We start from the raw sequence: 12,843 nt of genomic DNA on the forward strand, positions 1-12,843 counted from the left end.
ATTTTTTTGGTTAATTAGCAAGATAATTGGAAAATTAGTGTCCGTTTCAAACTATTTTGCTCCATGGCGTCTAGTCATTATTTTTATTTTATTTTCCTGTTTTTATGTGAAGCCGCTAAAATCTTTAGCGGCTTATATGTATACCATTTTTGTAGTATCAAGTGCAAATTTAGAAAAATACCGAACATATGGAGCCGCTAAGATCCTTAGCGGCTCCACATTTTGTCATCTTCCAAGCATGTGAAGCCTGCAACTCCTGCAACATTGTACTCAAAATTCATGCAAATAGGCAAAAACACTAATAACCTTCACAAATTCTCCCTTATGACGGAGGGTATCCGTCGCAAACTTGCGACGGATACCATATCGTCTCACAAAAAACCCATAAGGGTGAGAGAAAAGCACATGGGGTGGGTGCCCACCTTGTCCCCTCTACCCATTTCCACTCACATAATACCCGTCGCAATATCCGACCCGTCGCAAGGGAGACCTACTGAATAACCTTAGCGACTTTCAATGCCAACCAAAAAAAATTGCTAATAACTTCCACTTGGAACTACAAAAATGGTATGGATACAAGCCGCTAAGATTCATAGCGGCTTCACATCAAAATTCGAAATAAAATAAAAGTGATTACGTGAACACCATGGGGCAAAATAGTTTGAAACGGACGCTAATTCCTCGATTGTTTTGCTAATTAACCCAATTAACAAAAAAATTCTCGAATTCATCTCCGTTCTACCTTAACTTAAGCCAATTTTACCTTCATTGTATTCACTTTAGTTTTATCCAGTACTCCCTCCCATTTAGATTAAAAGTAACATTTACTTTAAATGGATGTTCGTCACAAGCAAGACGCTTTGCTAAATTAAAGGTAACATTTTTTATTTAACCCACAACATTACTGAAGTATCGTATTTAGTATGGTGTTAGGGTGTCTATTTATGATGATTATTGGCTTAGTATTTGGAGTTTAGAGGGGTAATTGTATTACTCCCGCTTTATTCTATTGTTTGCATCCCCTAAGAAAATAAAAATTCTCAGTTTTCCCTTTAAAAAGCATCTAGCTAAATAAGCTAATAAATAAAATTTTCTTTCATTACATTATTATCTTTTCAATGAATTGTTCTTATAAATAAACTCTAATTTTTTAAGTAAATTCATAATTAAGATTTTTTTCATTAAAATAAAATCCCCTACTACTAAGAGAATAAAAATTCTCTTAGTTTTCTCTCCAAAAAGCATATAGCTAAATAAGGTAATAAATAAAATTTTCTTTCATTACATTATTATCTTTTCAATGAATTGTTCTTATAAATAAACTCTAATTTTTTAAATAAATTCATAATTGTTCTTATAAAAATTCTTTTGATTAATTTTAATATTAGTTAATTTTTATAAAAATTCACGAGATATAAATCTAAAATCTATAACTAATACAATAAAAATTAAAAGGCATATATTTACCGCTCATTTGCGCGGGATCTACACTAGTTTGAGAGTAATTATTTAGAATTCCCTATTTATTAAAAGAATAGGTGTTTTCTATCATTTTTCCGCCAAAATGCATATTCTTAAAAAGGAAAGTAATGATAATTATGTTCATTCACTAAATAAGGAAACAAAAATTACAATTTAATTCATCTATTATATTTTCGTTAAAATTGATCTTTTCATCAAATTATATTATTTTCAATAAACTCTAAACTAGTAAAATATTTTCATTAAAATAAAATAAAACTGATATAAACTATAAATTGCTAAATATTTTACTGATTCCATTATTAGATGATGAGTTGACAATGACCATACTCCATATAAAAACAAAACTGTAAATCGTTGTTATTAGACAAAAAAAAAATTGAACAAAAAAAAGTAAATTGAAACTCATTAGTGTTTTGCTATAAAAAATACTAGTTTTATACCCGTGCAAAATTGCACGGGTTTACTCATTAATTATTTTTAAGTAAAAATTTTAAACTATTTTTCAGGTTGGTTTTTTTGGATAATTATTGTTTCTTATTTAGCAAAATTTAAAACGATACGTCGATACCCCATGTTGGTGTTAATTATTTACCGTGAAAGTGTTAATTAGCCTCCTTAAGTTTGCCCAATTGTGAAGCCAAATCCTTTAAATTTCAAATGGATTAATTCGCCCCCTTAATTTTGACAAAAAAAAAAAGTGAAATCGAATATGTTATGTATATTTTTTTAATCCAAATAGGCAAATACTAACATAAAAAATTTTATATTAAAATTTATATTGCATAAATATTTATTTTAACTTGTTAAATATTTATTGAATTTATATTACAAATTTTATTTTGACAATGTTACCTAATTTGTCCTACCATATTTCTTAAATCTTTCCAGAAAAAAAAATGTAGGACAATAAAAGTAGGATGAAGTAATACTTGAAAAATTGGTTCATGTATATAACTTTTACATCATTTAAAATTAAAATATTTATTAAATAACTTATTTTTTTATATTACATTCAGAATAATTGATGTAAGCAATAAATTTAACACAATCTAGTCTTCCGTAATCTGTATGATCTACCGTCTAACAACCCATATAAAAAAATTAAGAAAAGAGCCCAATATTATTAATATAAGCCCGTGATGGTTGTTTACTTGTTTTATAAGAAGAGCATAATAAAAGTAAAACCTAGCCTAAATTCTACTCCTGTCTTCACCACGCACAATCAATCACACATCCCTTTTGTTTAAAAATAAAATAAAAATGAATTTAAGGATATGATCTAGATCACGACCATGTACATTTCTATCACAAATTTTTGTTTAAGGCGAACACTTTTCGTCTGAAGGTGGTCGGGTTCGGGTCGGGTCAATTCGGGCCGGGTCAGTTCGGGTTTCTCATTGATTTCGGGTTAACTTGGGTCGGGACGGGTCATTTCGGGTTTTGGGTCTGTTTCGGGTTTGTTGGTCACGTCAGTTCCGTGTCAAACGGGTCGGTTGTTTTGGGTCGGGTAATTTTCGGGTCAATGAATAATAGAGAAATTGTCATCAAGTATTTTCGGTTCAATTAGAGTTATATGTTGTCGGGTCATTTTCGGGTTTGGTGGTTTCAGATCGGGTCATTTTCCGGTCAGGCCAGTTCGGGTCAAGAAAGTTCGGGTCATGTTCGGGCCGAGTCGGGTCAATTCGGGTGATGTAGCTCGGGTCACTTCGAGTCTCAGGTCACTCTTTTGGGGTCGGATCAATCGGGTCGGGTTGCTTTTGCCAGGTCTAGCTTATGTGACCATTTTGTTGTTAATTGTAACTAGACATGGCAAAATCAACCCGACCCGATTGATTCGACCCGAAAAGGCTGGTCCGAGACCCGAAATTGACCCGAACTGCCGGACCCGAATGACACCCGAAACCCGAATTAACCCGATCCGGGCCGAAAATGACCCGAGCTTTCATAGACCCGTATTAACCCGACTCGAAATGACCCGACCCGAAACTACTCAACCCGAAAATGACCCGACAAAACATAACCTTAACTGGCCCCAAAAGACTTGAAATGACTTTTTCCTTCTTAATCATTGACCCGAAATGACCCGATCCGCTTGACCTGAAACAACCCGACCAACAAATCCGAAACAGACCCGTAAACCCGAAATGACCCGACCCGAACTAACCCAAATATTTTAGAAACCCGAAATGACCCGACCCGAATTGGCCTGACCCGAACCCGACCCGTTGACCCCATTTGCCAGGTCTAATTTGTAACCACAATGATACATCCAGTGTTACAGCTTATGATAACTTGTTTTTCAATAATAGTAACATTTGGCTGTAAAATGGTTACAAATTCTCGTCTTATTGTTTCAAACCAAAATAGCTCGTTTGAAATAAGACCAACTGATGTTCTATATTTTGGATTCTTTTTTACACCGTATAAACGATATCCTCCAAATCCAAAATATTACAATCCAGATCCGACCAGTTGGATCTGGATCTCAAGATTTGGCTAAGATGCGGAATCAATTATTATTTGTCATCCATATATATTGTGCATTTTTTCATTTTTGCACATGTTCTTTTAACTAACTTAATTGGTAATGTTATGAAAATTGATGCTTATAACCTCCCATGTAGACCTGGCAAAACGGGTCAACGGGTCGGGGTCGGGTCGGGCCAATTCGGGTCTCTCGTTGAGTTCGGGTTAATTCGGGTCGGGACGGGTCTTTTCGGTTGCGGGCCGGGTTGTCTCGGGTCGGGTCATTTTCGGGTCAATGAATAATAGAGAAATAGCCATTTCAAGTCTTTTCGGTTCAACTAGAGTTATATTTTGTCGGGTCATTTTCGGGTTTGGTGGTTTCGGATCGGGTCATTTTCGGGTCGGGCCAGTACGGGTCAAGAAAACTCGGGTCATGTTCGGGTCGGGTCGGGTCAATTCGGGTCTTCGGATCACATTCAGGTGATGTAGTTCGGGTCACTTCGAGTCTCGGGTCGGGTTGCTTTTGCGAGGTCTACCCATGAGTATCAAAACCATATTTTTTTGACTCTTTTTCTATCAAAATGAAAAATATACCATATGTATTGCACACAATCTGGATGGAAGGGAAATGAAGCTCACACTCAGATTAGTGATTCGTATATCATTGGCCAACAAAGTCAGAGATGTGGTCTTCGGACCAACAACCAAAAGAAATTGTCAAACAAAAATCCAATTCAAAGCAAATAAAATCAATCATCCGATATGTTCGGGGTTTCAATTTTAGTGTTGGATGTTGCACCCTTGATCTTCCTACAAAATCTTGCCCTCCTAAAATATAGCATATCCTTAATTTTATCATTTTTAAAACAAAATTTCCATTACATTTCCTGGGTATTCATTTATTGATGTTCATTTTCCTATCCTATCCTTTCCCCTGAAATCCCATCATTATTCTGGAATTTTGGAAAGGTAAATAGGAAATTACCCAGTAATTATCTAGTGTTTTTATCATTGCGTTTAAGGTACAAATTTGTAACTAGCTTATAATAATAATAATAATAATAATAATAATAATAATAATAATTCAAAAAAAAAGAAATTGAGGAAATGAATGGAAGAGAAGAAAGAAAAAGAAAGATTCAAGTAATAAATTACAGGCCAAGTATACACACAAGAAGGGCAAATCTAATAGTGAAATTCCAAGATATATATGGTTTTAGAGTTGAAGGAAATGTAGATGATGTAAATGTATTAAATGATGTAAGGGAGAAGGTGAGGCAACAAGGGAGGGTATGGTGGTCATTAGAATCAACCAAAGGTGCTAATTGGTATCTTCAAACACGTGTTTCTTCAACCCTTAAAGCTTCCCTTAAGTTCTCGGCTTTAGCTAATGCCATTACTTTGAAGAGGTTAATTCGCAAGGGTATTCCCCCGGCTTTAAGGCCTTTAATTTGGTTTGAGTTATCCGGTGCTGCCAAAAAGAAATCCACTGTTCCTGACAGTTATTATGCTGATCTTATCAAGGCTACTCACGGCATTGCCACCGCTGCTACTAAGCAGATTGATCATGTCAGTTTTCTTATTTTGCTTATTTTATTCTCATTTCTCACATCTGCCCTTTTAATGCTTGTTAATTCATATTTCATGTTTCTGCATTACCACCTTCATTTAATTTCTACTTTGATGATTCTGGAAATTAAGTTTTCATTTTGGTATCATAAATATGTAGCTTCCTACCAAAGTTGGCGGGTGTGACTGGTAAGAGCTCTCATCTCTTAAATAAGTGATCAGGCGTTCGATTCCTAACTCTTGCGAATGAAAAAGCCAAACTTACCCGAATGAGATTGCCCCAACTGTCGGTAGGGGATATTCCTGGTCAACACCCCAAAAAAAAATATGCAGCCCTCCACTAACATGTCCACCAATTCAGAGTCCCTTTGGCAACCAGGCAAGACCCAAACTGTGGAGGTCATATATGGTGAATGGAGAGATAGGTACCCGATTTGGTACCATTAGAGGATTGCTATCTACTTCTCCCTTTGCCATCTCACAATCGATTAAGATAAAAATATATCGTGTGGGGTCGGATGACAAGTAGATGAGGCCAAATATACTACGTAGTATATTTTAACCGGTTATTAGAGGAGAAGGTAAAAACGAGAGGGTGTATAGCAATTCTCATACCATTGAAGTTACCACATAGAATTTGGAAAAGCAGGATAAAAATATAACGAGTGTGCACATTAATCACATAAGAGTATTTTTGTCACTACAAAATTTTCAAGTTGAAATGATAATATTATTGTCCTTACTGAATGGGTGTAGTTTTCAAATTTGCCATCCTACTTTTAACTTGTTATTAAGGTGAAATTGGTAATGATCTATTATTAAGGTGAAATTGGTAATGATCTACTGATGTATGATTGCCATAAACATCTTTGAGCAAGCTGAAATTTCTGCTACAGCATAGTCGGTTTCTTTTGAAGGTCGTTATCAATGCTGTTGTCAATGAATAACTGAGGTTAATACAGTTTATCTATAATTTCCTTCAGTATATTAAATGGTAAGTTGGAAAAGAGTATACAGTAGAAAAACCGTAATAAACTGATACTTTACTTCCCTGTGTTTCTGTAGGATTTGCCTCGGACCTTCCCAGGTCATTCGTGGTTGGATACGAAAGAGGGTCATGCAGCTCTACGACGTGTTCTTGTTGGTTACTCATTTCGTGATTCTCATGTTGGTTACTGTCAGGTAATTATCTAGTCTTGCGCAAAAACTTGTATTTCACGGTTTGTAACGTTAGACCAACCCATAACGGCATATGGTTTTAATTAAATGAGATAAGATTTGGGTTGATCTCACATATAAACAGTCATATAAGATTTAATGGTAATCAGAATTGAACAAAAGTAGGGTAATATATTTCAAATTGACCTTAACTTATTGATTGGTCTAGGGTTTAAATTACGTTGCAGCATTATTGTTACTTGTTATGAAGACGGAAGAAGATGCTTTCTGGATGCTTGCTGTGCTACTGGAAGATGTTCTAGTTAACGATTGTTACTCCAATAATTTATCCGGATGCCATGTTGAGCAGAGGGTTTTCAAAGATCTGCTCGCTAAAAATTATCCCCGGTACTCTTTTTTTCATAATAAGTTGATAACTGAATGTTCAGCCTGACCCGAATGATCCTACCCAAATTGACTTGACCATAACTGAATTGACCATTCCGACCCGTAGTTCTCTAGCCCCAAACTCGCGGTAACTCCTAAAGTCCTATATGTCTCGATATTAATACACGCGATGCATATCTGGACATAATTACTCAATTGAATTGTTTTCTAGGTCTACCCATGAGTAGTGAGCGTATTTTATTGAACAATAAAAAAAGAGAAAATGCAGGATAAATGCTCATTTGGAAGCTTTGGAGTTCGATGTCTCCCTTGTCACCACTGAATGGTTCTTGTGCCTCTTCTCCAAAAGCATGCCTTCAGAGGTCTAGTAATGTGTATTTTTATGGCTTTTTTTTTTGTTGCTATTACTTCTCGGTGGTTGATACTTGCTACTCTCTTCTCAGACGACTCTGCGAGTGTGGGATGTGCTTTTCTACGAAGGAGCGCAAGTTTTGTTTCATGTGGCTTTGGCAGTTTTTAAGGTGAACATCGTTTTTCTTCAACAACTACGAAATACTCCAATTGTGGTGGAAGTCATCTGATAAAAGTTGAATCAAATTGTAGATTAAAGAGGGAGAGTTGCTTCTCGTTCAGCAAATTGGTGATGTAATAAACATTTTACAGAAAACAACTCATCGCATGTTTGACCCTGATGATTTACTTACTGTAAGTTGAATCTCTTGCTTCGACTTTTGTTGGTACTTTTGTTCTGTATGAACCTATGTTGAGTTACTGCAACTTTGTGCAGGTGGCTTTTGATAATATTGGTTCAACGACAACCAACACGATATCAAAACAGCGGAAAAAGCAGGAACCAGCCGTGATGGCAGAACTTGATGAAAGGTTTAGACGGCTCAACTCCTTCAAAGACGAAGAAACTTAGCTTAAGGATGTCAACTGTAATCTACTGTACCATTTTAGGCTATAAAACTTTAAAATGATACTGTAAATATTTCATCCTAGTAATCCTATTCCTTGAGGACAGCTGCTGAACTCCGGGCATATGTGCTCGGGACTTGGTGTGGACGGAGGAATCTTCCCAATAGGTTTGCTTGCTGTTGATTGTATATATATAAATACCCCGAATCTAATACTGAGTAAACGTTGATCAATAAAAACTTTCATTGTTCTATACCAAGTTGCCTTAGATTCTGGGTAGAGATTTTGGTGGGTTAGGGAAATAGGTTGAGTGATGGTGGTGCTTTGGGTGTGGCGGATTGATAATGCATTGGTGGTCTAGATGGTATGTAACTATGTATAGTAAGGCATGGCTGCTGATGTTTGAATTGTGGTGGTGGTTGCTGGGTCCAATGGTCATGCTCTAGGTGGTAGGTCTGGGTTACGTGTTTAAGGGATGGCTTAGTTTAGGTGTTTGATTGGGAATTTGGGATATTGGGCGTATGAGGAGCTATACTAAATTAGCGTTATGGTAACCACAAATTGTCTGATGGACAGTATCATTGGTAACTCCAAACAAGTATTCTTCCTAACTACATATAAAAACACCAATGTAATAATCTTCCAGAAATACAAAAAAAAAAAAAAAAAAAAAAAAAAAAAAACAGGAGTTAGAATTGAACACCCGCCTTGGATAAACTCAGAACATGACCAAGGAGTTGGATATTTTGAAATGGAGTAGAGTTACTAAATTACGTATTTGGTTAGAGTATTTTGAAATGTACTCCGGAAGCACAATCTAATCTAATCCTTTTTATTCCACCCCTAATCTAATAGACTTCCCAAATGATCAGGAGTTAGAATTAGAAGCAAACTATCGTCCACAGGCATTCCAAGTCTACAACCACATCATGCATGAAATCATTGTTTCTGAGCGGTTTTGCAAAAGTGTAGTGGTATTCAGTGCTTTGATGTTCTCAAAATTGAAAAACCTCAAGCAGACAGAGTTGGACTACAAAATCATACAGTAAACCAACTCTGTTGCAATAATAATAATAATAATAATAATAATAATAATAATAATAATAATAAGCCAGGTGAAAATGGTTGTATCACACAACCCCTCAAACAATAAGACTTGTCTATTGACCCAAAGTCATAGTTAGTGGTAGCTGCAAGATTATAATGCTAACCAATTACTGTACAAATTAATAAAACAAGTGATACAGATAATACCAAACTAAACGTGTTTCAAAATAACATAAGATTTAGAATAAAGAGTCATAATAATTCATCCATGACAAGAAGTTGAGAGGGCTAGTAAACTAGCATCACTTAAAGCTGATAATCAAAAACGAAAGAAAGAAAGAAAAGATTATTACTAGGAAGGAAGGAAGCAAGGTTAATCAGTCAGCACCTGCCTTCTGATAAACATAAGTAAGACCACACTTACCACAATAATGCCTATCAAAATGATTAGCCATAAAAGTACCAGCACCACACTCAGCATTAGGACATTCCTTCCTCAACCTCTCAACTTTACCACTCTCATCAACTTTGTAAAACTGCAATACACCAAGCTTAACCTTCCTATGCTTATGCTTAATCTTCTTTGGCTTTGTGTATGTCTTCTTCTTACGCTTCTTAGCACCGCCACGAAGTCGTAGGACTAGGTGAAGTGTTGACTCCTTCTGGATGTTGTAGTCTGCTAAGGTCCTACCATCTTCAAGCTGCTTTCCTGCAAATATCAGTCGTTGTTGGTCTGGTGGTATTCCTTCCTTGTCTTGGATCTTCGTTTTCACATTATCGATCGTATCTGAGGATTCTACCTCTAGGGTTATCGTCTTCCCTGTTAGGGTTTTCACGAAGATCTGCATTTTTCTGTCTTTTCTTCTTCCCACTCTAATCAATAAGGGTTTCGGCGGATTATATTCTCTAGTGGAGTACTACTAACTAGGGTTTGCTTCCTTATCATTTCGGCTCATCTTGGGCTCATCTTCCCCACTTTAGCCCAATTCATCATCGACTATACCACATCCAACTAAATCCGATTCGATTAACCACTTTAATTCAATAACTTGACTCGAGATTATAATACAAAATTATCTAATCCCAACCTGAACTGACCCCGCTTGAACCGACCTGATTTGTAATAGTGTTTGAACTAATCTGAGGTTTAATAGTAGCTAGATACAAAATACTCTGAAATACAAATTAATTTAACTTTTTCAAATCTTACTTTGTAAGGTTTACATCAAAATGTTCAAAAAAATATATATACAATTTTTTAATTAAAAAAATAAGTATTCACATAAAACAAATGTTGTATTGACAACTAAAGTTAAAATATTTTATACTATAACACGGTCTTCAAAAATATATAATACAAAATGTTCACATTGTATTTAAATAATCAGCTAATAATTAACAATGTTTCGAATCATTCTAAAAAAAAAAAAAAAAAAATAATTGATGTGTTCGATTTATATAGAGATTTATTCCATATAATTCTTCCATTTTGAGATATTTTTTGCGCTCTTTCGAAATATTTATCTAGTTTTCTCCCTAGACTTCGGCTTGTGGTATTTTGTTTTGAATTTTGTATAAATTGGCGATTTGGGTACACTTTTCTAGTTTACTTGCATACACTTGGGAACACATGAAAGCTTTGAACCAAGAATCAGACTACTATACTATGATGACAAATGGAAAAGAAGAAGACTCAGAGAATATGATTACTACATAAGAAGAATCAGAGACTGCTAATGAAGATGGTCATGGTTGAGGACCCTATACAATGATAGATGACAAATGGAAAAGAAGTCGAAACTTGAAAGTATGGTTAACTAATCGACATTGTCAATGACCGATCGGGTTTGTGGTCAACCGATCGGCATTGTTTGTAACTGATTAGTTTGATGTTGCTAATTGATCAATTTGTTTGTTTTCTTAGCCTTTTCTTTATGACTCGTATTTAGTATAAAGAGCTCAATGCGACATAACTAATAAACACTTAACAGTTTTTATCTTCTTTAGCAATCAAGTATAATTTTTAGATAACTAAGTATTGTTTAGGCGTTCGTGTATTCTTTGACAATCAATTGTTTGTATTCAAGACTATCACATTTGATTTGAATATTTCGGTAATCAATTTTTAGTTCAACCATTATTTAATCTATTTTGGTAAATTTTACCAAGTTGAAGGTAGAATTAGCGTCAAAGTAATCTTATTCGTTAATCGCCTAATTTGGTTGTAATTATATGATTGTATATGGAAAAGTATAATTATTGTGTGAATAGTAAAGAACATAGATAAATAGCACAACAGATTTGGTGACACGAAAAACGACCGCGGGAGAAAGACTGTATCCGATCCCTCCAAGGATTTTACTAGCAATTCAAAATAAAGTCACGAGTACAATAGAGAAAGCCGGCTAGAGTGCTAGTGTTATGCTTTGATTAGGTTTATAGTCTCCTCTTCATCGCCTTATATAGAGCTAAACCCTAGTGTTACCCTAGTAGGGTTTAGCTCGCTTGTTCTCCAAGGCAGTCGTGGACTGTTCATTAGGCTTTCATTCTGCTCCCTCTAGTCCTGTTACCAAAATCAAGGAGTACCTTGGTCTGGGTGATGATGTGGTGGTCCATATCCCCAGTTATGGTCAAAAGGCCGATGGTCTGAGGAAGGGTTGGTTTTGTATGCACCTTTACCTTTTCAAATTTGGCTTGAGATTTCCTTTCCCACCGATGGTTCAAGAATTCATTTACTTCAATCGGACTCCATTGGCCCAACTAGTCCCATATGTCTAGAGAATTCTTCTCTCCGCCCTCACTTTAAATGAGACCCTGGACACCGAGATTGGCCTTGATGACCTGGCCTATAAATTTGAATGCCGCTCCCTAGGCAAAGGTCAGATCTCTTTCAGGGCAGTCGACGACTCATAGAGCTTTCTAAAGCTGGCGTCCAAATCGAAGGACGAGGGGTGGTATGATGAGTTTTTATTTGTCAAGGTGGAGTCTATCAGCGTCCCTACTGACTACATCTTCGAGGACTAGGTCCTGACTAAGAGTAAGCCCTTTCTTTGACTTTTGGTCTTCTTATAGTGCTTATGCCTCTTACCCTTTTTTTGTATATATAACCCCTCAACCCTAAAAATCTAGTGACAAAGGCCTATCTGTCGCCAACCTGTACTCCATTCCCGCAGAGCAAAAGGAGTTCCCCGACTTGCTGACTGGTTTTTCCCTTACATCCTCCTAAACTCCCCAAGCTTCAACGGACAATATGTCATTTGGTTAGCCTCATTATCTGGTTTTCCTTGTACTCCTGTTATCTTGTATGTTGTGGTTCTCGATGGACGTCTGATACCTGGCTCTTGATGTAACAGAAAGTGAAAAGCTGAGCCTTTTTTATGCTCTCGTAGAAAATGCCAAGAGGAAGGCTTCTGGTAAAGCGTCTGCTCCTGCCTCCAAAACAAGGGCTTTCGAACCTGGTCCCTGAGCTGCCCCTTCGTCATCCACTCCCATGAAAACTCCTCGTCCTGTTCCCCAAGCAATGGATGCTACTCGCATCTCTCGCCTCAATCCGTCTCCACCCTCCAGCCCTTCTGCCGGTGAGGGCAGCTATGGAATTCGTGTTCCTATGGGATTTGGTGACACCAATCTAGCCCCCATTTGGCCTACTATGGAGCAGTTCCTACTACCTTCTACCATCTAAGAGTATGACGCACCGAACCTTGAAGATGTAGCAGGTAACGGCAAGGTGAATACCTATCTGACTCCTTTCGTTTGATGTTGCTGGACTACATGTTCTTCACCTTCTTACTT

At 36.4% G+C, this 12,843-nt stretch overlaps 2 protein-coding genes across 2 annotated transcripts; one reads left to right on the forward strand and one right to left on the reverse strand.

The window, feature by feature from the left end:
• Nucleotides 1–4,644: 4,644 nt before the first annotated feature.
• Nucleotides 4,645–8,257, forward strand: LOC141642754 (uncharacterized). The gene is made up of 7 exons (XM_074451672.1): nt 4,645–5,520; nt 6,586–6,702; nt 6,908–7,086; nt 7,355–7,448; nt 7,530–7,607; nt 7,690–7,791; nt 7,874–8,257. The coding sequence occupies exons 1-7, from the start codon at nt 5,059–5,061 to the stop codon at nt 8,006–8,008; spliced, it is 1,167 nt and encodes a 388-aa protein (XP_074307773.1). The 5' UTR covers nt 4,645–5,058; the 3' UTR covers nt 8,009–8,257.
• A 998-nt stretch (nt 8,258–9,255) lies between these two features.
• On the reverse strand, nt 9,256–9,965 carry LOC141642755 (ubiquitin-ribosomal protein eS31 fusion protein-like). Its single transcript, XM_074451673.1, has one exon. The coding sequence runs from the start codon at nt 9,897–9,899 to the stop codon at nt 9,429–9,431; it is 471 nt and encodes a 156-aa protein (XP_074307774.1). The 5' UTR covers nt 9,900–9,965; the 3' UTR covers nt 9,256–9,428.
• Nucleotides 9,966–12,843: the final 2,878 nt, after the last annotated feature.

This window comes from Silene latifolia, chromosome 2 (assembly GCF_048544455.1).
Source record: "Silene latifolia isolate original U9 population chromosome 2, ASM4854445v1, whole genome shotgun sequence".
Taxonomy (NCBI): domain Eukaryota; kingdom Viridiplantae; phylum Streptophyta; class Magnoliopsida; order Caryophyllales; family Caryophyllaceae; genus Silene; species Silene latifolia.